We start from the raw sequence: 24,556 nt of genomic DNA, 5'->3' as shown, positions 1-24,556 counted from the left end.
CCACCATGGGTATTGATGTAACTACCTTTGCCTCGCTGCTCACCACAAGTTTTGCCCAACTCTGGTATGAGACACCCATCCTTCGCAATGATGTGAATGCACATGGAAATACACGCATTGAACGGCGCTCTAAATGTAGGGATGGAAAGTAAATTTTCATTGACGGAGGGTGGGGATTGGTTGAGCCACCTGCTGGCTGATATTGCATGGGATGGGAGGCACAGGCCAATGCAGCGTAGTCAGGTCGTAGTTTTGTACTAAGGACTTGGTATTAAAGTCTAAACAGATGAGGGAGAAAAATGCGTCAACAAAGTTGGCAAGATGTTGAAGACGCTGGACTAGGGGTCCCAAAGGAGTAGACCAAGGACAAGGCCGCTCCAGAAGTCTCAGAGAGCCAAAGTAGAGCTTAGTCAGCACAAACAGAACATATCCGAGCAACTTAGTAGCACAAATCATCATCAGAGTAACACACAACCTCGAGACCCTAAACCCTAGTTCATCGTGGTGAACAGACCAAAATTCAACTCACTTTTGTCATAAGCCCTCGTTCTCGTTCACAACAGTAGCCCTCAGCTTTAGTCACTCAGTCGCAGTCAGTGTCCCAATTAGCAACACCGCGAGAAGACTGAACAAAAACATGTTCAAACACACCCCATCTTACGTTGAGTCACGCCTAAAAAGAGGCTAAGCTAGACAGCAAGTGTCCCAAAAAGACACTTGCGAAAGTAACGAAAAGGGCTGTACACAGTCATTATTTTACGTTGATTCCAATCAGAAACTGATGTCTCGAAGTTTACGGCCCAGAAACAGCCTAGGAAAAGCCATCACTGCAGGATACTTAAGAGAAGACTCGTCATTAGAAACATCGCTAGCATCATCCCCACTAGACACGCCAGAGCGCTCTCGCAGCTCATCTCTCAGCAGCCTCGAAGATCGAAGTATTGTCCCCTTCCCTGAATTTAAAGTCCCTAGCCTAGACTTTGAAGAACCAGACTACCTCGACCCCCCACCTCACCACACAAAGACGAAACCGCTCACAGCCATTTCCACAGTACCAGACTACGACCTAGCCAAATTCTTTGCACTTCTACAACCCAAAGTCACCATGCCTGCAGAAACCCCCCAGATCTTTCACGGTGATGGACACGCATCAGAAAATCCAGCCGACTTTCTGAAATCTTTCAGCCGTGCAATGCGCCAGCAGACCATAACAACGAGCAGTGACAAACTAAACGCGTTCGGAGACTACCTTGGAACCAGCTCACAAGCGGAAACATGGTTCAAAGCCCGCCCTACCGCAGACAAGCTCACCTGGACCACATTCATAACAGCATTCGAGAAACGCTGGCCACTGGTCACGATCGCAGAAAAGACAAAAGCAGAGTACGAGAGGGAGTTACTAGACCACGTGTTGCTGAGCGCAGACATAGGAAAGAAGACAACGCTCTACGACAGAGAGTGTTGGACTCATGTCGCCTGGGCAGCGAAAACACTGCAACTTGCTACCAGCACAGACATTGAGCAAAGCACATCAATGATTTGGCAAGTACGCAGCAAGCTACCAGATATCATAAAAGACCTACTCAAGGACGAAGAGTACAAGAATTGGGCAGAGTTCGCAAAAGCGGTCACAGAGCTGAAAGGAAGCAGATTAGTAGAAAAGCAGGAACAACACAACCGGCAGATGCAGGAACTCAACGCCCTCAAAACGGACCTAGCCCACATCCGACAACAAACACCAGCACCCAACCCAGTCGACACTCTCCAAAATCAACTCAGCAGAATGTCAGTCAACGCGCCAAACCCCCTAACAGTACCCTCGAATAGCAGCAGATACACGAGAACACCTGCGAACCAGAACTGCCAGAACACACAGCCCACTTATAGCCGCCAACCAGCCACCGCAGCAGCCCCACAACAACCAGTCACAGTAACGGACAAGCTAAAAGCAAACATCAGGCTCCTCATCACGTCTTTCCCCCACCATCCAGATACCACAGCAGGTCACGCAGCGCATGCAACTCAAGTCGCGCAATGGAACGCAAAATGGGGAGAGAGCTCACGAGTCACACACGAGATGGGCTACCCGCTCAAACCAGGAACAGCAACCATATGTTCAGGGGAATGCTTCTCATGCGGGACACATGGACACAACAGCCGCAACTGTGTACTCCCCCCAGGAGACACAGCACATCTAGAGAGGAAAGAAGCCGCTTGGAGAGCAGTCTCGAGTAGAGTCCTAGGCACTTTCAACCGCTTTACAGCTACACCAATCTCACTAGTATACGCATACGAGGATGGGCAGTTCGGAGAAGGAGAACAAAGCGAGGGAAAAGGGGATGGGTCGGTGTAGATAAGGGCATCACACCGACCCCACGAACAGCAGAGACCCACATTAGGACAGACTTCCTTGCGTGCGCGGAGGCACCATGCGAGGACCAGACAACCCATTCAAGCCCCCAGAACCCCCATGCATCATTAGCTACACTTGACGCACCTGTATCCCCCACTAAGGACACATCGAGCATTGTTGACCTGTACATGGCGGGACACCTCTCTCTCAACAGAACACAATTGGAGACGGGAGAAGCAGTACCATTCATACATCAAGTCAAGTTAGAAGGGCCACAAGGGGAACTGGTACGAGTTAGAGCACTGTTTGATGACGGCGCAATGGTAGCGGTGATGTGCTTGTCAGTATTCAGCAAAGTCAAGCACCGGCTACACAACATCTACCCATCCACGAAGCGACTATGAATGGCCAATGGAACAATTGTCAACTCAGAGGCGAAGTGGTCAGGAACAATTGAACTCAACGGAGTACGCGCGCAAGGACAATTCAAAGTTTTCAATAGCGCAGGAGGATGGGCCTTCCTCTTTGGCAAACCGCTGTTAACAACGTTTAAAGCAACCCACGACTACGTCACGGACTCAATCACAGTGTCAAATGAATCACAATCAATGACACTAGCGAACGAAGTACGACAACCAAGCACATCGTATCAAGTGGAGGACAATGTCAGCCTAACAATGGACATCAAACAACAAGAGACAATTCTGGGGGGTATCAAATCACCCCCCTCAAGGCAAGTCTCAATAACATCTTTGACACAACCCTGGGAGAAAACTGACCATGCACCCAAGAAACCACACATCCCGAGTAAAGAATCAGCAAACGCGCCGATGGGACAATGGAAGCCTCCAATCCTTAACTTCAAGCGCCAAAACCAGAAACAGATGAAGCAAATCTGGAAACGGGTAGCCAAAACCACAGCGCACTCAGTAGAACCAATGGAAATGAAAGAAGAAATGGGAAATGAGATACCCCAAGAAGAACGCACAACAGAACTGGGAACCATCAACGTGATCAGGTCAGCAGACGAAGCAGAGCCAATAGACCAATTATTGGGCGACCTACCAGAACCAGCCGCGTCATCAGCAAACCCCTCCATCTACACCAGACAGACAAACCCCTTCAACCCAGCCAGAATCACCAAAATCCTACGTCAAGTCACGTTCAGTGACGACCTTACGGAAAATGAGCACGCAGAATTGAGAGAATTCGTACGGGACAACACTGACTCATTCGCATTAGCCCTAAGCGAAGTCACACCAATACCAGGCGCAAAAGTCAACCTAAACGTCCCAGAAAACGCTAAGTTCAACTTGCGCATACACCAATGCCCACTCACCCCAGAACAATCCAGGTTCTATAGCGAGCAAGCAGACGAAATGCTGAAGGCAGGGGTGATAGAGAGAGCACCACCAGAACTCATCAAATGCGTAGCAACCACAGTGATCGCCCAGAAAGCTCACGAAACAGGAGGACTACCCTTAGCCAAATTGAAATGACGGATAAATGAGCAATGTAGCACAGTGGGGATGAATCCAGCATTCAAACTCCCAGCCCAAGAGACACCAACCCAATGGGCGCAAAACCCCACCAACACGAAGCCGAGGAAGTGGCGAATATGCCAAAACTTCGCACAGTTGAACAAGGTTACGGAAATCGCCCCCATGCCCCAAGGTGACATCCTCGCAAAACAACAATGCCTCAGCGGCCACCACTACCTTTCCGTATTTGATTTCGCCTCAGGATTTATGCAATTGAAGTCCCCGAGCAATGGGCCCTTACCTAGTTCTATGTCGAAGGCCGGGGATATTTTTGGTACAAGCAAATGCCAATGGGCATCACAGGAGCCCCCACGATATTCTGCGACACCTTAGCAGAAAGGTTATACAATTTTTAGTTACATATTACATGGAACTCTTTATGGACGATGGAGCCTGCGCTGCTGACACTTTCCAGGAAATGATGACCAAACTACGCGCGATATTGCCAAATTCAGAGAATGCAACTTCTCCATAGTGCCGAGCAAAACACGCTTCTGCATCTCAGAGACAGAATTTGCAGGGGACAGTTGGACAAGACGGTGTAAAGCCAGATCTGACCAAACTCACAGCAATAGTAGACTGGCCACAGCCAGACAACGCGCTAAGTCTCGTCCAATTTTTGGGTCTTACAGGCTTTTACAGAACACTTATCCAGGCATACGCAAAAAGAGAAGGACCACTACATGACCTCCTTCTCAAAGTCCCACTCGACAACCTGCACGGAAAAGCTGCATACCGTCGAACAATGTCTAGCTTCAAACTGGCCACATACTGGAAAGAAGAACAAATCCGAGCATTTTTAGACCTCAAAACCGCCATCACTTCAAGACCAGTACTTCAAGCCCCCCGATACGACGGTTCACCATTTATCATAACCTCAGACGGTTGTATAGAAGGATTCGCTGCAGTATTATCCCAAAGGTTCAGAATGGAGATGCCCGCAGGAAAATGGATCAAATGGACACATCCTATCGCCTTCACATCAAAAAGGACATTCACGACTGAGCAAAAGTACAAATTGTACTTACTCGAATTTGTGGCACTCAAATTCGGGTTGGATAAGTTTTCAAGCGTTCTATGGGGATTCCCAGTGGAAATCGAGACTGACTGTAACACTTTGAAGGATACACTACTCAACTCAACATTAAACGTAGCGCACGCAAGATGGCGAGAAAGTATATTGTCATACAATATCGTAGACATACGGCACGTACCCAGCAAGCTGAACGTCGTAGCAGATGGGCTTAGTCGGAAATGGGAAGGTATACCACCAACCCAAGGAGATGGGAGCGAATGGACAGTAAGCGAAGACTGGGAAACACACACAGGACTCACAAACAACATAATGTACGTCTCCGAGACTAGTCCCACCACAGAAATACTCCAAGTACGTTTTGCAGATGAACCAGTCTTCAAGGAAGTAGTCGAAGCCATCTACAACCTCGACAAGGACAGGAACTTGAGAGAGAAGAGGAGAGCACATCACAGAGCATCCCAATATATCATGGAAAAGGGCAAACTATGGCAATTGAAAGGAAGCACAGAAACGCAAGCCAGAACCAAGGTAGAATGTACAACAAAAGAGGAAGCCAAGGTACTAGCAGCCAAGGTTCACAAGGAAGGCAGTCACTGGGGTCACGACGCGATCAAAATTGCTCTCCTAGACCGCATATGCAGTCCAAAACTCAACACATCAATCCTCACAGGTCATCAAGAACTGCGCTAAGTGTAAAAGTTTCAGACCCACACATTTGCACTCACTGCTCGACCCAATTACCAGACGCCACCCCTTCGAACTCCTAGTTGGAGATTATCTAACCCTACTGAAAGGAAAAGGAGGATATAGTACACTAGGCATTTATCTAGACACATTCTCTCAACATGTATGGGTTTTCAGGTACAAGACATCCAGCAGCGCAAAAACGACAATCGACAGCCTCAAGCAAATCGCCAACACATTCATAGCACCGGAAACATTCATGGCGGATGGAGGGAAGCATTTCAATAACGACGCGGTGAGAGCCTTTTGTACTTCCAGAGCATGCAAACTACACACAGTTGCAGCATACTTGCCATGGGTAAACAGTCTGGTAGAAGGAACCAACAAGCTCCTGTTACACAGTTTTGAAGTGCCTGTGCGCACCCAGCATCGGAGAAGACGACTTGGAACCCACATCATGGGAAAAGCTTTCAAACTCATGGCCTGACCACCTCGATGACACAGTCCACGCCCTTAACCACCGACTGCTCCCAGCGCTCAAATTCTCCCCGAAAGAGCTTCTATTGGGATTAGTAGTTAACACACCGCCAACGCCACTAGAGGAGAGCACATCAGCTCCTCTAAGTTCCAATGCCACGACACAAATTGCGTATGTAGAGCAGCAGTGCCTCAACGGTTACGAGGAGATCGTCTGCCATGCCATCAAACGGAAAGCAGCGTTCGACAAGAAGGTCTTACATTGTGCACCTGGTGAAGTCATTTTCCAATCCGGGCAATTAGTCCAAGTTTACTGCAACAACCTAGATTACACCTTCAAAGCGGAGCGCAAGCTCATTCCGAAATGGTCAATCCCGCGTCGAGTACAATCAAGAATATCAAACGCGTACAAATTGGAAACTGTTGGAAGGCAACCCCTTGCCAGGAGAGTTCAGCGCCCGACGCTTACGCCCATTCACTCCATGCCAAGGCACCCAGTTGGCAAAAGAGCAGGAGCAGTTTGATCAGAAGCTCCGAGAAAAAATACGCACCGTCGATGAAAAACCCCATGCAACTACAAGCACGCAAGAGGAACTAGATGAAGAAGAACTAGACGAAGAAGAACAAGATGAAGAAGAGAACATGCTAGAGTGAAGCAGTGGCAGAGGAGACAAGGCAGCAGCAGAGGCAATAAGCGGCGACTGAGGGCGGCGCCGGTTATTTTTTAGGGGGGTCCATGGACTAGGGGTCCCAAAGGAGTAAACCAAGGACAAGGCCGCTCCAGAAGTCTCAGAGAGCCAAAGTAGAGCTTAGTCAGCACAAACAGAACATATCCGAGCAACTTAGTAGCACAAATCATCATCAGAGTAACACACAACCTCGAGACCCTAAACCCTAGTTCAATGCACCTTTGTGTGACCTCGAGTGGTGCTACGCACATTGAGCAATGCATATTACGTCAGCGAATATCGCTGGCATTAGTGGCCTAAAACGGACGAAAGGCGATATTCAAGTCTGTAGGGGGGGGGGGGGGGGGGGTACCCCCCCTACAGATCAAAATAGAATTAAGGTTTGAAAGAGGGGGGCAAAAAATATTCGTTTGCAAATTCACCTCAAATGAACAGCGGCATCGCGGCACACCTTCCTAATGTAGTCAAATTTATGATATGATATTATAATCTATATATTTCGAGCCTACGGAAAGTCATCCACTGGCCAGTTATAACCTATTCAGTTATAACCCAAAAAACAACAGTACTGCCGTGAGCTACCGTAAGTGTCCACCCGATGTCCGTAAAAATGGCCTCTTGGGCGTGCTTATGCAAGTAGAAGGAATATTACGATCGTTTCTTATATCTATCTATCAGTAAATCTATTGGGTCACAACTCTGCGTCTGACGTGTAATGTAGTGTGTCCACCGTGAACTCGATATCGTGGTCGGGTATATATAGTTCACCGTTCCCTCACTCATATGTGACACCCAACAAGTAGCAGTTCCTCTACCAACATCCGCAGTTCACAGCGGACAGGCAATAGTTGATTATACCTTGTGGGTACACATCCTCGATGTGCAGTCAAAACGGAGGAGTTTCTGCAAAGACAACGACAGGGACGCCGGAGCTGAAGAAAACAAACCAGCTTGGGCTGCAATGGAAACTAAGAATGAGAAGGCGCAACGAACACTCAGCGGTGCCCCATCTTGGGCGAGAAGTTGTGGCACTGCGAGATGTTCTTGCATCCCGAATTGCATATGTAACCACAACCCACCCTCCCGATTGTGGTGTTCTGAGCCCGGAAGGTATCCAAGCCGGGGTATAAATCCTAATTCCGCCGTACCCCGTCGAATCTAACGATCTCATCTACGAACCGCTCCCAGCGTTCCTCCCATTTAAGCGTTGCACGCGCCTTTTCCTCGGCTGTGAGCATCGAGTACTGCATCCGAACACATCCAGTCATTGCCTGCAAGCGAAACAGACATAAGGAAGTGCACACCTTGATGCTATCTCGCGCGATGTGCCCCAGCGTAAGAAGGCCAGTGACGTTGCTTGCTGCGAGGACCTGCAGATGCGCATAAGTGTGAACGACAACGAGATAGGGATATGAAATGGAGCAAACTTGGAAAAAGTCAAAGCTCAAACCCATATTCTGGAACAGCGATGGGTCATCTGAGCTCAGTGCAACTGGTACACCATGGTTGATTAAAATTGGGAGAGGATGCATTGGCATCGATGCCGTCAGTCTCTACTCCAGCCTCACGCAATCAGTTTACCATATCCGGATAGAATGAGATAAAAGGGAGGAACACACCAAAATTTCGTTTGAAATCGGGCAGACCTCCAGCGCGACACCGCGTTCCCTGCACATTGCCATCAGCTTTGGGTGTTTCACAAGCGAGAACCCGTGTCCGATCCGCTTCGTCCCCAACAGGAGTGCGTCATACAGATTGTCATCTGCCACGGACCCGTCACCGAGGGTTTCTCCAGCGTGAAATATGAACGGGATTTGATGGTGTTCGGGGAGTCCTTGTGAGGCTTGCAGGGTGCTGAACGAGAGAAGTTGCGGGAGGTAGTCTTTGATTGGGCGGAGAATATTTTCGTCCCCGACGAGGTCAAAACCTTAGGGAGTTCGTTGGTGGTGGTGCTACGATGGGAAAGAAGGTAGAAACCATCTGCGACATACCAGCGATGATATCAGGGAAGAGCTTCTTCATCTCTATACAGTCGTTGAGATACCACTCCAACTCCTCAGGCTCACAGTTCCGGATGATCGTGTATATGATCTACTTCTTTATAGGCTTCGAGACTTGACTCAAAAGACAACAAGTACCTTGGCACCAGTAAACTCGTCATCTCTTCCTTGTGCTCGTAGACTCCCTCTGAATTCGGCCAGAACGTCCTGAAACGTGCCCAGCCACTCTTTGTGCGGAACATTTTGCTCGCCATTGGGACCAATCATGAACCTACCAATATCCCGATCAAAAACGAAAGGCACAAGAAAGAAAGATTTACTTCGGACTGAAGTTAATACGCGCCTCTACATAAGATACACCATCTATAATGGTCTCCTCAAGGAATTGCCGGATATATGCACGCCAAACTGGGAGGAAGTACACCAAGTTCTGTACGCCTCAATGAGTGATCGTATCCACCAAGCCCTGACATAGGTACGGGTGCTTACACTTGTGAGTGTCGCAGCGGCACGAAACCTGTCCCATATCTTTGCGGAGATTATGAGTCCATTCTTTTGCCCAACGATATACAAAGTGGCACACCCTAATATTATTATTATGCGTGACATATGCATCGCTTGGGTTCATCGTAAGACAGTTCGCAATCCAGCGGTCGAAGCCTTGCATGCCACCCAGGGCAGCATCAAATTGCTCACGCGCACGGCGAAGGGGTATCCACTCGCCTGGTTTATAGGTCGGTAGACACAGCGAGATGCGCTGCGGAACGAAACTGGGTGGCAGAGGACGAAATTCAATATCGACAGATTTAATGGAGGCAGCCGTGATCCGTGCTGAGGCGCGGATATGGATTGAGGGGTGCTGTAAGGCGAGCGCCAGCAGGGTGGTGCCATTGACGGTGAGATCAAGATGAACGTGTAGTAGCGCGCCTTTGGGCATCTTTGTAATTTGACAATCATTCAAAATCATGCGACAGGTTGTCGAGTACTGAGAGATGGACAAACCTTGGTGATGATGTTGAAGAGCTGGGTCTTGAGGATGATGTCTTTTCCTACATAGGTGTACTATCAGTGAGTCTACAGTCTATTTTCTGAGAGCTAGAGTATACCCGTGAGGAACTCCATTCCTGGGAATGGATGGGGGACTTCGTCATGCTCTACTGCCCAAATCGACTTTGCTTCTTCCTCGCGAATGCGGCGCAAGATAGCATCTGCTTGTCGCGCTTTTCCAGAGAAGTGTGCTTCGTTGGTCGCATCGACGCGAAGAGCTCGATCATCTGCAATGAGCTGAGCTCGTTTCTGGTGGTACTCGTCGAGGACAGTCATGACGACCGATGGTCAATGCCAAGATCAATTGAGTGATACAGACAATAAGCAGTCACGTGAGCGATAATGGATCACGTGGGTCATTGATGCTCAGTTGCTGAAACCGTACAAACTCAAAGTGATTGTGAAATCGAGTTCTGGACGTTCTACTCCACCGAAATTAGCATTCAAGGACATCCTATCTGCCCGCTTTCATGTCCTCGGGCGATGAAATGAGTAAATTTGACCTTACCATCTTAAGTCAACTCAACTGACAAGCACTCGGAACACAGACGCATGGAAGACCACGACGCGTCCCAAGCACCGTAAGAAGCAGCGCATCGCGTCTCCAGAGCCGTCCACGTCTAAGCAACCAAGTAAGCGCAAACCCATAACAGACGACGACGACGACGACGACTCGAACGATATCGAGCTCATCGATCCGCCACCAAACCCACCCTCAAATACGACTCGTCCACAAAGGAAGGAGGGGAAGGGGAGGGCAGCAGAAAGTCGAGTCAATGGGAAGGTCCTAGATAGCCAGCAAAAGACCAGGCCAGAAAGTCAGTCGAAGGGGAAAGCACCAGAGAGTCAAACAAAGGCAAAAGACGGTCACGTCAAACCAAAACCCGTCAAACCTGCTGCCAAAAATCATCCTTCCTCAGATCCCATCACTGAAGACCCCTCAAACCATAGTGACCCGGAGCATGAGAAGCCATCCCTGAGCCCACGTGTTCACAAGGAGCTTGAGCGGTGGAAGGTAAAGGCAAAAGATGTATGTTTCATGCACCCTCCATTGTTTAGATGAGTAACGCTCGTAAATCGATTATTAGTTAGAGGATCAGCGCGACAAACTCTCGCAACAACTCGAGGAACTCTTCCAGGTCCGCAAGACAGAAGCTGAACAGGCTCTCGATGACCTTACGGCTTTATATAATAGTCGTTCAAAAAGTGAGCGCCACCGACTTGACGACATTCCAGCTAACTTGAGTCTCGTGTATCTTGCCGCCTCACCTACACTACAACTACCCCTTCAGCACAAGAATCCATCATATCAGCCCTCCAAGCACAACTCGCTTCTCAATCGCCCTTCTTCCGAACATCTGAACCCGAGCTCAATCCTCCATCCCCGTCGACACACCCGCCACCTAATTCAACCACTCCAGCCATTCCTCACTTCCTCACTCGCGCTACAGCTGATACGGAACAGCGCACGCTGCACGATGAGCTCGCACGCATGCGGGATGAGCTCACAGCTAAAGACGCACTTGTCAAAGAGCGTGAACGGCAAATCGCTGAGCTTCAGCAGAGCGGTATGTCTTTTTGCTGTATCTGGGTTGGTATCGTGTTCTTCAAATGGTGATGCTGAATCACTTGTGTATGCGCAGTGAAAGACATTCGCGTTGAACTTGATGCCGAGATTGCGCGCTCAAAGGAGCTTCTCGCACGACAACCACACCCTCACTCCCAACATTCGAGGACTTTCCCCTCCGCAGCTGACCCAGCACAGGCTGCAGCCATCCGTTTCTATGAGGATTTTTCAAACCTCTTGGTCTTGAACATCAAATGGGAGCCGCGTGAGGGCGTGGAACACGATATCGTGCATACATGTATGTACACGTACGTTGCGACGGTGAAGGATGATGAGACCGGAGGGTTGGAGTTACTTGAGAGGAGTAAGTTTTGTTTCCCCTTTTTTCTTCTTCCATGCGTCCAAGCCTAGTCAAATTAATCTCCAAAATCAGCAATATCCTTCTCCCTCCGTGCCTACACCGACCCGTCGGAGTCCGAAGACCCTGAAATGGACCGGCGTGTCAAATATACTCCTCTCGAGCTCGACAAACTGAGCGATGAGTTCAAGGAACGCCTTGGCTTCCTAGCGAGCGGGTTTACGTTCCCGCACAAACAGGCTGCGTTATTTTTGGGGAGCCTGACACGCCAGATGGAGACTGCCTTTGACCAAGAGAGGTCGGATGACGGAATGGTAGTCGACGAGCGTGAGGGAAGGAGAGAAATCCTGGATGTGGACGATATTTAGTGTTGCGAGGGGCGGGTGTATTACACCGCAATATACGACGGGCGAGCCGCGGATTCACAGATGGGCCGTCAATGTTTACGAATCGTTTGGTTTATGTACGTTCCATATTACCCTACGGTGATACCCGATATGCACGTAGTATGTATATACTGGCACGGTACACCAAAACTGGCGTGTACTCTGCCAGCACATTCATTTCTGTAGATTCCTGATTATATTGCTGATTACGACCAGGGCATAAAGTTGCCATGATATCGTTCCAGTGCTTTCATGTCCGTCCTATTGCTAATTCAAAATACAAGGGTAAGGGACGGGGACGTCTTGTAAGGTGTTGTAACACATTGCTTAAGAGATTCGTTTGGAGATGGAAATAGGTCACAATCCTCATTCCCAAGTCACATTGTCCTCTGATCCCTGGAGTTTCTAACCGTCAAAATAATTGTCACGGCTGCCCACAAGCTTGCTTCGGCAATTTGTTGCCCCGGACTAGACCATGGACGATGAAAGCCACGTAAATGAAATAAATCGCACCTCCCACTTGAACCCAAAGACGAATCCTGCATGGCTGTCGGTTAGGGAACCAGTGGCATTCAGGAATCGCTCTGGATGGGTACCTTGTACAAGGTCTTGCAGGGCTTTCTGGTAGTCGGAACGTCAAACCCACGTCCGCTGTCTTGTGCTTTGAGTAAGAATATGAATGGGAAACCAAAAACTATTGTGTGGGTTTCGAAGGTAGTGCCGGGTATCTTGCGATGGGTCTGGCCTAGACTGGTGACCTACTAAGCAAGCACACCACAGGCTATACAAGTCCCCCACCACCCATCCTAACAGTATCCAAAACTGCCCTAACCAACTCGTTCCATAACCGTCTCACAATAGAATCCCCACGTGCTTCTAACAATCTCCTCCGTACCTGGTCTGCGGGCGTTTCCACGCGCCGCCGCCTCCGGATGATCAAAGACAGAAGAGGAATTAGGAAGAACAAAACGGATAAAGAGGCTATTTTGTTAGCTGTGAAATAGCGGCTGAAATAAGACCGGATGAGCGTAAAGGACGTTTGGGGCTGCGCGGCGCCACTATGATCGACTGAGAGAGCTCCGGGGACGCGGGAGGTGCGAACGCGGCTTGCGCTAGGACTTCCCCGGGGCGTGCTTTGCTCGTGGAGGTGGCGAAGGGATCTGGTTACGGTGACGTCTGAAACTGCTGATGTGGAAGACGCGGATTGTTGACGGGCGATTTTGGGACGGGGGGATGCGGGGACGACGGTGCGGGTGGATGCGGGGACGACGGTGCGGGTGGATGTGGTGGAGAGAGAGGAGGAAGAGGAGGATGCAGAGGTAGGGGATAGAGAGCGGGGTGGGGGTATTGGTGTAGGGGAAGGAGTAGTCTCGGGTTTTGGCGTCTCCCTCTTTGTACTCTCTTGCGCTCGAGCACGCTGAGCATCGAGTGCCAAATGTAGTTCCTAGCATCATCACGTTCAGTACGACCTAGCCATTATTAAAATAAACTCACGCGTATTTTATCAGATGGTAGCTCGTTCTCGTACGACAGAAACTCTCTGATGTATTCCCACTCGCCCAAACGAGGTAAGATGTGCAAGCAGTAGAGTTCTAGGACCTTGTGGTACGCTTCGCCTGTGAAAGGGACGAAGTCGTATAGATTACGGTTTGTCAACCAGTCCTCTATTATCTCGCGACCAATATTGGGGCAATTTATGTTGAGGCTAGATGCGATGAGTGTGATGAGGACTTGGTGCGGAAGGAAAGCGGAGCTAGGTTTTCGAGGAACGGATAAGGGAGTATACAATGCAAGAGATCGAGCATGTAAATTGGAAACAAATGATTGGGGAGACAATAGTAAAGATTCTCTGAGTGGTTGTGGTAAAGTTGCGAGGTTGGGGGCTGAAGAGAATACGGTGGTCTCGAGGGTGATGCGGAGGATGTCCCACTTTCTCCGGTGTACATCTAAGGGATCAGGCGAGGATGCGACAGGAGCTGGAAGGAGTGCAAATGCAGAGTTCACCAAATTGAATGTGACTGCGACGTCCCGGTGAAGGAACGCTCTCGCCGCGCGGTCGTATAGTAATTGTAGTGTTGCCTCCGTTGACAACGAACCTTTGCTGGACACTTTATGATGCAGCATGTCCGCCGTCGAGACAGACGCAGCCGTTGTAACGGTCGTCGTCGCGGTTGGCATTGTTTGCCTGAAACTTAAACTCGTAGGAGAAGTATATGTAAAGAATGGCTGTCTCCCGTTCAGGCTGGAGACTGGCAGGTGTTTGAACACGTGACTGACGCGTCAGTATCATGTAAGTCCCAAACCCAGTCCTACATCCGAACCCGATACGGATCTCCAGGTTTCTCCACTACCAAGTTTAGTTGCCATCCGTCGTAGCTACCTCACACCCTCCTTCTTCAAAGAAACTGTCGTCAATCACACTACTTCTTAGGTCATTTTCAAAGTGGAGAAGGTCCCTGTTAGCCTTTTTGCATCCATCGCCCGCTCATCGACACTGGACAGTCATTCTTCTAGCCTGTGACAAAGCTGCTCGACAATTTCTCAGATGGTGTTCGATGTGTTTGTGCTCCGAAGGATGATACTGCTGATCCCAATATTCACCCTTTTCGCTGGTGACAACATTGCGGAAATCTCAACACTGACTCTTTTTGAAATACTTACCATCTCAGCGGCCCTCGACATGTGCAGTCAAATAAACCAAATCCCACAATGCCCTTGTTTCCAAACACCTCTTAGCTGTTGGATTCCAGATTGAAGTCCGAGCAGGACACGTCCAAATGAGAGATTGCAAGCACAACCGTTTGATGTTTGATGTCAGCCATCATATAGTATGTTATAAACCGTCAATTCCTATGCCACGAAAATTTCTTTCTATCACTATGCTAACTACCTATAAAGTTACCAAGTCCCTCGTTCGTACATCTCAGTTCTTGTTGAAGACTGAGATGTAAGCCTTATGTTCCCTGTGCTACTTATTATAACGAGCTAACATACCCAGTAGAATATTGTCACAAATTTCCTAAATTGATTGTAATCAGGAAGTGTTTATATCACGTTACAATGATGTTTACAACCTTGCTGTAAGACTCATGGTGGGGTTTCAATTGCTTGCAATGCACATGCAACGTGATTGATATGTAACTATTTGCTTGAACAGCGTTCTTGAGTGTTCTCCTCCCTTCTTTCCATCCATATCGATCCCAGTACATAAATTGTATATCCCTCTCAACAAAATGGGCCCTGAGAGGACAAAATATTGCGACTTGTGTCAACAAAACATCAAACTGTGTGGTTACACCACTCACCGCAAGGCTTGCGAGATGAACACTGAAAAACAATGGCAAAATCAACATTTTGTGGAATCCATTTGAAGAGATGCAGGTGCGCACAATTTCTCATCATGTTTATGGTGTCTAATTTTGCTAGCAGGTCCCTCAAATCTGCAATGGATGAGGGGAGATCGTACTGATACAGTGTCAGGACAGAGAGGTAAGTGCCCTTTAGTGTGTTTTCTAATCATATTCAAGTCACAACAGGACAATGTGATGTCTCACCAGGCACTTGGAACAATATAGATAACATGGAGCACAATGGTAAGCTCAGATTATTGTTTGTTATGTTTGTTATACTCAGTATCAAAACTTTACTAGATCCTCCCTTGTTTCTCAATGCTGATGTCCCCGAACACTGTCAGAACTGTGCCTAGTAGGTATGAAAGATGTTATGGAGGGGCTTAGCTTCAGCTCGTATACTGTGCTCCTTAGGCGAGTATGGTGCCCTTAACTTCAGAGGACAGATAGGGGCTACTGAAGATCAACTCCAATGTGCTCCGACAGAGGTTTGGTAGCAGGGAACTATGTCTGGCACACTCTGACAGAGGTAAGGCTACAAGGGACTAAGTCCGACATAGAAAGTAAGGCGAGGACTGTCGGAAGACAGAAGCGGAGGTCAGTGAGATAAGTCTCGAAGTTGGACTAGATGACAAGTGGGACTTAAGTTGAGTTGGGGGTGGTTAGGATAGGTTCAAGTCTATATTCATATTGTAGAAGCAATACTAGTATACATAGGGTTTATATACTACAGTACACTTTCTCATAATGTATACTTTAATAATGCATAAATCTTATACTGTATCAAGTTTTGGCAATTCCCATCGAGGTACGCAGGTAGACACCCAAAAAACTGTATAATGTATAATGTATAACCTTCAAAGGTCCAATATACATTATGAGATATGGTTTATACCAAGTAGGACTACCACTAAGTTGCCAATGTTGATGCATAACAACGTTGTGAGGATGAATTTGATAGTTGCTCTGGTCCCAATGGTGCGCAGCCCTACTAAGACACACCAGTCACATCACCTCATCAAAGCAGCTGAGGCTGTTGAGAAACTTGCATCAGCTGCATGTCGATGAACCAGACTTGTTGTCAAAATTCTGCCTCTCATGAAGGCACCTCAGCTCAAAACTCTTGAACGTGAATTGATGGAGTCTGTAGAGGAGCTTACAACCCGAAGATGGATCATTGGCACACCATTGACGGTCGATGAGATTCTTGATCCTCAAGAAGAGAAGAACATTGGGGAGGTAACTGCCTATGAAGATGATGACACAATTGCTGCAAGAAATTTGGTGCTGGCAAGCAATTAGGAGCGGGGAGCTGGTCAAAGTGGAATCAGATGATGACAACAATGACAATGATCAATCCAAGGTCTGTGTTGCAAAACTAATTCCGCTCTGTGAAAAGCTCGAGATGGCATGTATTGCACAAGCTGGTGCTGGTTTGTCACTTGACCTTATTCACAAGCTTCATGCATTCTGAGCAACACTACAGCACGAGGAATTGCAGAATGCAAAGCAGGCTACATTAGACAGATTCTGGAATCCCAAGTAGTAACACCTGATGACGATGTACTTGCCGAATACTTTTGCTACATTGACACCCCCAATATTGGTTGACCCCCCCCCTCTGTGGGAATTATTTGATAGTGTATATATCTCATATTGTATAGCAAATAGGCAGTTCCTGTTGCTATACAGTATGAGATAGTGTACTGTATGAGAATCTGGGCTATGCGGCACAGTGCAGTGAAGTACAAAGTAACAATAAAAGGGACAATGAACCATAGTATATAACAAGCTAAATTAGAATGGAGGATCAGATCATACAAGGTACAAGACTAGATGGAAAACAGACTATACAAAGGAAACTTGGAATGGACTGACAGGTGCCTCGTACCTTGATCAAGTCAGGGGCAGAGGAATGTACCTGATGTTGGAGATACATTTTGAGAGGTGGAGGAGCATATAGGAGGGTGGAGGACTAAGAATGAGGGTGGAGAACTAAGAATGAGGGTGGAGAAGACTTGTCTGGATTGTGGATATGACAAACATGCAGATCCCACATTCCAGATTGATGACATCAAGTGTGAATATCATCCCAGCAGTGGGATTGCACCAGAAGTACATGCTTTCAATGATTTCAAATGCTGTCCAACACCATTGGCATCTTCTGCCCCACCTGACAAACACCCTTGGGCTCCATTCAAATTGCAACTGGAGTTTGAAATTGCTGAGCTTGCCCTGGAGGTTTGCCTGAACAATGAACAGACTGATCGTCTCATCAGGCTCTGTAACCAGTGCGCTTCCTGGCAGGAGAAAATTACATTCCAGAATCACAAAGACATCCATGACAGGTGGGATGTTGTCTGTCATATCCACAATCCACACAAGTCTCCTCCACCTTCAATCATAGTCCTTGTTACACTAAGCCCTGCTTAGTGTATCAAACAGTGGACTTGATGGTCATCTGAGACATCGGCCCTACTGGGAGCCACCAGATGTCTGTCGCCCTAATACAAGATGATGTTGTTCATGTTGAATAGGAAGTGTTCGTATAGAATCAAGTAGCATTCAAGTTACTAGAAGCCAGGTATCTGTCATAATCATGATCCAGACAAGTCTTCTCCACCCTCATTCTTAGTCCTCCACCCTCCTATATGCTCTTCCACCTCTCAAAATGTATCTCCGACATCAGGTACATTCCTCCACCCCTGACTCAATCAAGGTACGAGGCACCTGTCAGTCCATTCCAAGTTTCCTTTGTATAGTCTGTTTTCTGTCTAGTCTTGTACCTTGTATGATCTGATCCTCCATTCTAATTTAGCTTGTTATATACTATGGTTCATTGTCTCTTTTATTATTACTTTGTACTTTGCTGTGCTGTGCCGCATAGCCCAGATTCTCGTAGTATATAAACCTTATGTATTCCAGTATTGCTTCTACAATATGAATATAGACTCGAACCTATCCTAACCACCCCAACTCAACTTGCTCATTGTCTAGTCCGACTCCAAGACTTATCTCACTGACCTCCACTTCTGTCTTCCGACAGTCCTCGCCTTACTTTCTATATCGGACTTAGTCCCTTGTAGCCTTACCTCTGTCAGAGTGCACCGGACATAGTTCCCCACTACTGAACCTCTGTCAGAGCACATTGGAGTCGATCTTTGGCAGCCCCTATCTGTCCTCCGAAATTAAGGGCACCATACTCGCCTAAGGAGTGCAGTGTATGAGCTGAAGCTAAGCCCCTCCATAACCTCTTTCATATCTACTAGGCAAAGTTCTGACAGTATCACAAGTCAAGATCAAGTTAGAGAATACATGTTCTAACTATCAGGTGTAATAAGGTATCATCCTAAGAGTTCAGAGTAGGCCTATGTGGCCAAAAAGTGTCCCAACTAGGTAAGCATCTATGTGAGTCATAAGGACTCAGAGATAAGAGTAACTGGTCCAATGGTAAGGGTCCAGGGTATCACTTTGATAAGAGAGAATCACGCAGCTTCTATGTTTCAAGGGGTGACCACAGTCGTGATAAGCGATAGGGTTTACTGGCTGAATATTCAGTGTCGGTCATGAAGATGAGTTTTTCCATGAATTAATATATTTCCCCTTTGTCCTTGCCAGAAGGACACTCATTATTGCTGGAACTTGAAGTGGCAGATTTTTTCCCCTTGTAGAATAGTATGCGAACATCTGCAGGGTTAGTGGCAAGATGTTGTACTAAGGTATCTGTGCAATGAAGATCTTGGGATCTCATCTAGTGGACAATTACCTTCATAGTAGTCCTAGGAGCCTGGGGATTGGATCCACAACCTCATCTGGAGGATGCAGCTGGTTGGGGCAGTTCCATCACCTTTAGGTGAGTTCAAGCATTGACTTGTAACCATGCAGAATGGTGGACACATTGGCAAGCAGCAGGCATTGGAGTTCAAGCTCTGATTTGCAATGCTGGCCGACTCCATCATTTGGCTGTGCTAGATTACTTACTACTCTGTTTAGCCGATTATTTACTGAGCATTTTAGCGAGTTTAGAAATCTACCTTGATTCCCACTTATATAGAAGGAAGACAATTATTCCTGCTTCCGTGCAGTTTAATTATGGACTTGTTTGCATCTGCAAGGAGCTGTAAGGGATTAAAGCCATTTGCAGAATGGTAGGCCAAAAAAAATTCACTACATATATTTGGCAATAAGTCGGGACAACAAACTTTTAACTTCTGACGGACAATCTTGATCTACAACTCAAATGGGATGATACATATCCCATTGCGATATCTTTGGAAGATGTATTGATATCTGATTGGAGAATAGAAGTTAAAATACTGCTGTGTATGTAGTGAATTTTTTTTGGCCTAGCGTTTGTCGGAAAAAGGTAAACAACCTTTATAATGCCGCCGGCTTACAAGTCTGGTCATATGCATCACAAGGTGCTTTGTAAGTGCCTTTTAAGGATAGTGGAGAAAATATAAGGCCTTGTCAAAGGGGCTATTAGTATTGTGACAAATCTTATCATGTGGCCTTGTCAGATGGCATCAATGATATATGTATTAATAATTGCCTCAAGTTCTACTTCTTTCTCGTCTTTCTTTCTCATCCTTGTTTCCTGTATACAAACATGTACAAACTGTTTTTCATACTATCTAACAGTCATGGCCCCAAACCGCTCAAGTCGAGGTAAGTATAATTACACTGAGAAGACGCTAACTAGCGGGTCTCAGTGCCCGCATTGCGGCAACATGTACAAGTCCCAAGGCATCAAGCGGCACAAATCAGTGTGCAAGATGCGTGATGCAGAGGGTCAAGAGGCCTTCAATCAAGAATATGAGAGAGATCAGTGATTAGGTGAGTCCAAGTGATCCATTACTTGTTTTCATTTGCTGATATTCGAGACAATCATTTTGATCATGCTTGAATAGCATGCTACAAGAAAAATCGATGAGCAACAGCCATGGCAGTAGCAGCTGGCCCATCACACATCATTGCAGATGACTCTTCTGCAAATTCAGAACCACAAGCACCAGGTGTGTCATCATCATCCCACTCAATTTGTTCACTCTGACACTTCAAACATCTTTCAGTGCCTATAGCTGGTCCGGACAAGCACACTGAATTTGATGCTGGAAATGAGGGTGTTCAGAGCCCAGGTACGTACTTCTCTCTTTGTTTGTTGACAAATCAGTGACTATTATCTATGTTGTAGTCCTATCTGATGCTAGCATGACCAGTAACCCTGGTCCCAACATCCCACACCAGCCTGCAGTGGATATTGAATGCCCTCAAGAGTTCAAAACCAAATTTCACCCTTGTAGTGGCCATGAAACACTCTATCAAAGGTTCAAGGAGTTCAGTGTCACCCCAGAGAGACAAGCACCTCCTGTAGATGAAGTACCTTGGCGCCCATTCCAATCGCGCAGAGATTTTGAGTTCTCTGAAATCACGCTTGATGCTGCTCTTAACAAGGGTTAGGTCAACAGGCTTCTCAGTCTTATTGCTCACATAGCGCAGGGCGACACTCAGGTAACACTGAAAAATGAGGCTGGCCTTCGCACAGCATTAGATAATGCTGCAGCTGAGTTGATGCCGGTATGTGTTTTTTTAATTGCATGATATCTGTCTGACTGCTTAGTTTGTTGTATAGTTTACCAAGCATGAAATCAAGGTACCGTACAAGAAGGAGCAACAAGTTTTTGAGGTACACATGAGGCCGTTATGGGACTGGGCCCTTGACCTTTTGGATAACCCACTACTCGCACCGCATTTTATTTGGGACGCACAGCACATCTACAAACACAATGACATGGACTTTGAGCACTTTTTCAATGAACCGTGGACAGGTGATTGGTGGTGGGAAATCCAAGTATGTTAATATTATGTTTAATGTGTGTATATTAATGTGCAGTGATCGCATCTATGTAATCAGTCCCGTCTTCCGTCAAACATTGACAATACTGCCCCCTTTTGCTTCATATTGTATGCAGACAAGACCAAGCTGTCTTCGCATGGCACTGTGAAAGGATATCCAGTCATGGCTCGCTGTGCAAATTTACCCATCAACATTTGAAATGGCGAGGGGATTGGCAGTGGTCGGGTTGTTGGTTGGCTACCAATCATGAGTCAGCGCTCATCAGTGATCCTACTGAATCATATTAATAACGCAATTAATATTGTAGATTGACGGAGAAGCATCCGAACACGGGAAACCAGGATACATCAACCTTAAGCGTGTCATATGGCACGAAGCATTCACCAAGCTTCTCGTCAACCTCAAGCAATATTCAAAGACTGGATATTTGTATATGTGCTACAACAAAATAATGCACTGGTTATTCCCTGTAATACTAATACTTTCCACAGATTACAAAGAACAGTGAGTGCACCACTTATTGATGTCTACTAGACTCACACACAGCCTTCAATTGTTAATAGATGCATGATGTCTCTTATTCGCAGCGTGCAATGCAAGTGCCTGTGCCCCGTGTGCCTCGTACCACATGAAGAACTTTCCAACTTGTCCAAGACATTTGCAATCAGGTCTGCAAAAGACGCGCAGGCTGCACTCAATGTTTACAGATGCAGCAAAACTCAAGGTGAGGAGCTTTTGAAGGCACTAGGATTACATGCAGTTGCTTTAAGTCATGTGTTTCAATTCTACTATTCTATTCTACTGATACATTACATTCAGAATGTCCTCTGGCTTATCGAGCACTCTGACCCTCATGATGCAATGAGCGTTGACAGGTTGCATACAGTGCATGGCGGTATGGGAGGGAAGCATTTGTTGGGCAAGTTAAAGATAATCCTTGGTGATGTCGGATGTGAAACCCTAGCGGCAGTTGAGAAATTGTAAGTTATTTCTTTGTCACTACTGTATTGACATCACTCTAAACCTACTTTCAGTGTTGAGAAGTTCCCTCGATGGTGTGATCTCACTCATTTCACGACCATCATCCATGTCACATTTACCGATGGCAACAAGAAGCGGGACTTGGTCATGGTAAGTACAAACAAGTTAGTACTAATAGATATGCTTGGCTAACTATTGTAAAGCAAGTGTTCTACGCAGCGCTCCCCATTTTGACACACAAAGCTAGTCCAGAAGGCTATTACCTTCTTCATGTCATTTGCAGCTATCTACAGCTGGACAGCTTGATTGGGCTTGACGTGCATACAGAGAGAACACTTGCAATGTTAGATGCTGAATTCCTTGTCTTTGATGCTGCTCTCAAGATAATCCTTTCTCTTTTCATTGAATCATCCCTACTGACTAAATCTCAGGACTATGTGGAATACGCTACAACTTCCTCTGTTGAAGGTCTCAAGACAGACTGGAACTTCCCAAAGACACATCTTTGAACTCACGCATGGCAGGATATCACAAAGAAAGGTGCGGCATGTAATTTAAGTACACGCCCTAATGAGAAGCTCCACAGCCCCCTGAAAGCGGCCTATCTTTTTCGCTCAAATGGAAAAGATGTTGCTAAACAGGTATGCGCGTTCATTCATTCATTATGCTATTATATTGCTAATATGTTGTATACAATTGTAGATCCTTCGTGTTGATCACCACAAATGCACGTCCTTGCTTTTGCGAGGACTTGTGGACACACTTGATGAACAGTGTCACCTGCAGGCCTTGGGTGATGCTGCAGATGGTGATGACATCAGCCACATCACCTTCGATGGACACATCAAGCTCGGTTCTCCTCAAAATTGCTCTACTATCCAGGATATTGAGATGAGGCTGAGCATCCAAGATTGAGTGTTTCAAGGCTTCTGCAGGAAATTTTCTGATTTTGTCAACACATTGCTGCCAACTTATGGGTACCAGTTGATGAGATGGGTAACCATTCCGGCTGATTTCCAGGTATGTTGATTGATTATTCTTCATTGCACAAACTTATGATATATCATTCAGATCTACGAGCATCGCTACCTCAAGGTCAATTATGAGAATACTGTTGACTGGAGGCAGTCAACAGACCACCTCCGGTGCAATCCATCATTACATGGACACCCACACTTTGACTGTGTGCTCATACAGCTTACTGCAGAAAGGGCCATCTTTGTTTGGCTCATACTAATGTTTAAATGTGAAATTCCAGATGTTGGCGCTTTCTAATTCGCACTTGTTCAACCTTATACCACTGGCATTGTTGGTGGTTCTTGCAGGATCGACCAAGACCTGAGGCTTACTTGGGTCAAAGCTGGTCCGAGAGCTGATTCAATTATTGTCCCACTCAAGTCCTTCATTCAAGGAGCCCTTTTGTCCCCCGATCCTCAACACCAAGGCGAGTATTTGGTTGTCAAGCATGTTGATAGTGACATGTTCCTCCATATGAAGGTGTGGGCACATTGACGCATGTAAGTATTACTTGAATTTTGTGTCTACTATTCTGACTTCATTTACTGACCAATAGCAGCAGTGACAGCAATCACATCCGCAGCTGCTGTTACCCCCCATCTCATCAGCAGCAGTATTCACAGTTGTGGCCATTGTTACCCTCCATACCTCTCCATCTCCTCCAATCCTGCCATCAACAGCAACAGCAACAACAACAGCAGCAGCATTGTTTGTGGTCACGGCCACTGTTACCCCCCTCCCTCTCCCTCTCCTCCAGTCTCACCAGCAACCACAACCACAGCAGCAGAATTGTTCATGGTTGTGGCCACTGTTACCCCCCTCCCTCTCCATCTTCTCCAGTCTTACCAGCAACTGCAACCACAGCAGCAGCAACAACCACAACAGCAGCATTGTTCGCAGTCGCAGCCACTGTTACCCTCCTCCCTCTCTGTCTCCTCCAGTCTCACCAGCAACCACAACCACAACCACAGCAGCAGCAACAGCAACAGCAGTGGCATTGTTCACGGTCACAGCCACTGTTGCCCCCCTCCCTCTCTGTTTTCTCCAGTCTCACCAGCAACTACAACTGCAGCAGCAGCATTGTTCACGCTCCAGGCGACAGTGTCATAATTTTGTATCAATTACCTATCATTGTAGAAGGTACATGATATATCCTGACCTTTGACTACAACTGTAAGAAGATGATACATCACCCACCACCATGATTAATATA

At 47.0% G+C, this 24,556-nt stretch overlaps 7 protein-coding genes across 7 annotated transcripts; 5 read left to right on the top strand and 2 right to left on the bottom strand.

Moving 5' to 3' along the window:
- Positions 1–781: 781 nt before the first annotated feature.
- Positions 782–2,353, top strand: EDB91DRAFT_1241465 (uncharacterized protein; the record flags this gene model as incomplete). Its single annotated transcript, XM_041322082.1, has 1 exon — positions 782–2,353. One exon carries the CDS (start codon positions 782–784, stop codon positions 2,351–2,353), a length of 1,572 nt encoding a protein of 523 aa, XP_041184221.1.
- A 404-nt stretch (positions 2,354–2,757) lies between these two features.
- On the top strand, positions 2,758–3,852 carry EDB91DRAFT_1241464 (uncharacterized protein; the record flags this gene model as incomplete). Its single annotated transcript, XM_041322081.1, has 1 exon — positions 2,758–3,852. One exon carries the CDS (start codon positions 2,758–2,760, stop codon positions 3,850–3,852), a length of 1,095 nt encoding a protein of 364 aa, XP_041184220.1.
- A 4,061-nt stretch (positions 3,853–7,913) lies between these two features.
- EDB91DRAFT_1041664 (uncharacterized protein) lies at positions 7,914–10,103 on the bottom strand (the record flags this gene model as incomplete). The annotated part of the gene is made up of 11 exons (XM_041312938.1): positions 7,914–8,024; positions 8,085–8,150; positions 8,208–8,333; positions 8,400–8,707; positions 8,772–8,871; positions 8,919–9,051; positions 9,101–9,210; positions 9,270–9,308; positions 9,364–9,717; positions 9,783–9,829; positions 9,887–10,103. 11 exons carry the CDS (start codon positions 10,101–10,103, stop codon positions 7,914–7,916), a joined length of 1,611 nt encoding a protein of 536 aa, XP_041184219.1.
- A 194-nt stretch (positions 10,104–10,297) lies between these two features.
- Positions 10,298–12,372, top strand: EDB91DRAFT_1260574 (uncharacterized protein; the record flags this gene model as incomplete). The annotated part of the gene is made up of 6 exons (XM_041324407.1): positions 10,298–10,319; positions 10,376–10,857; positions 10,916–11,033; positions 11,120–11,395; positions 11,471–11,758; positions 11,828–12,372. 6 exons carry the CDS (start codon positions 10,298–10,300, stop codon positions 12,118–12,120), a joined length of 1,479 nt encoding a protein of 492 aa, XP_041184218.1. The 3' UTR covers positions 12,121–12,372.
- Positions 12,373–12,919: 547 nt separating this feature from the next.
- Positions 12,920–14,316, bottom strand: EDB91DRAFT_1241459 (uncharacterized protein; the record flags this gene model as incomplete). Its single annotated transcript, XM_041322080.1, has 2 exons — positions 12,920–13,582; positions 13,633–14,316. 2 exons carry the CDS (start codon positions 14,314–14,316, stop codon positions 12,920–12,922), a joined length of 1,347 nt encoding a protein of 448 aa, XP_041184217.1.
- Positions 14,317–15,960: 1,644 nt separating this feature from the next.
- Positions 15,961–17,099, top strand: EDB91DRAFT_1076432 (uncharacterized protein; the record flags this gene model as incomplete). Its single annotated transcript, XM_041314867.1, has 6 exons — positions 15,961–16,089; positions 16,277–16,296; positions 16,352–16,466; positions 16,593–16,772; positions 16,852–16,921; positions 16,975–17,099. The coding sequence occupies 6 exons, from the start codon at positions 15,961–15,963 to the stop codon at positions 17,097–17,099; spliced, it is 639 nt and encodes a 212-aa protein (XP_041184216.1).
- A 3,331-nt stretch (positions 17,100–20,430) lies between these two features.
- Positions 20,431–23,563, top strand: EDB91DRAFT_1076431 (uncharacterized protein; the record flags this gene model as incomplete). Its single annotated transcript, XM_041314866.1, has 16 exons — positions 20,431–20,503; positions 20,561–20,626; positions 20,683–20,943; positions 20,983–21,065; positions 21,121–21,339; positions 21,653–21,849; positions 21,933–22,119; positions 22,165–22,325; positions 22,380–22,476; positions 22,530–22,794; positions 22,851–22,866; positions 22,913–22,967; positions 23,029–23,179; positions 23,252–23,346; positions 23,398–23,471; positions 23,524–23,563. The coding sequence occupies 16 exons, from the start codon at positions 20,431–20,433 to the stop codon at positions 23,561–23,563; spliced, it is 2,040 nt and encodes a 679-aa protein (XP_041184215.1).
- Between the last annotated feature and the right edge of the window lie 993 nt (positions 23,564–24,556).

This window comes from Suillus paluster, assembly GCF_016628075.1.
Source record: "Suillus paluster strain FC165 chromosome Unknown EDB91scaffold_1, whole genome shotgun sequence".
Classification (NCBI taxonomy): Eukaryota; Fungi; Basidiomycota; class Agaricomycetes; order Boletales; family Suillaceae; genus Suillus; species Suillus paluster.
Note: the sequence above shows the minus strand (reverse complement) of the source record. Positions and strands in the feature narration are given on the sequence as shown.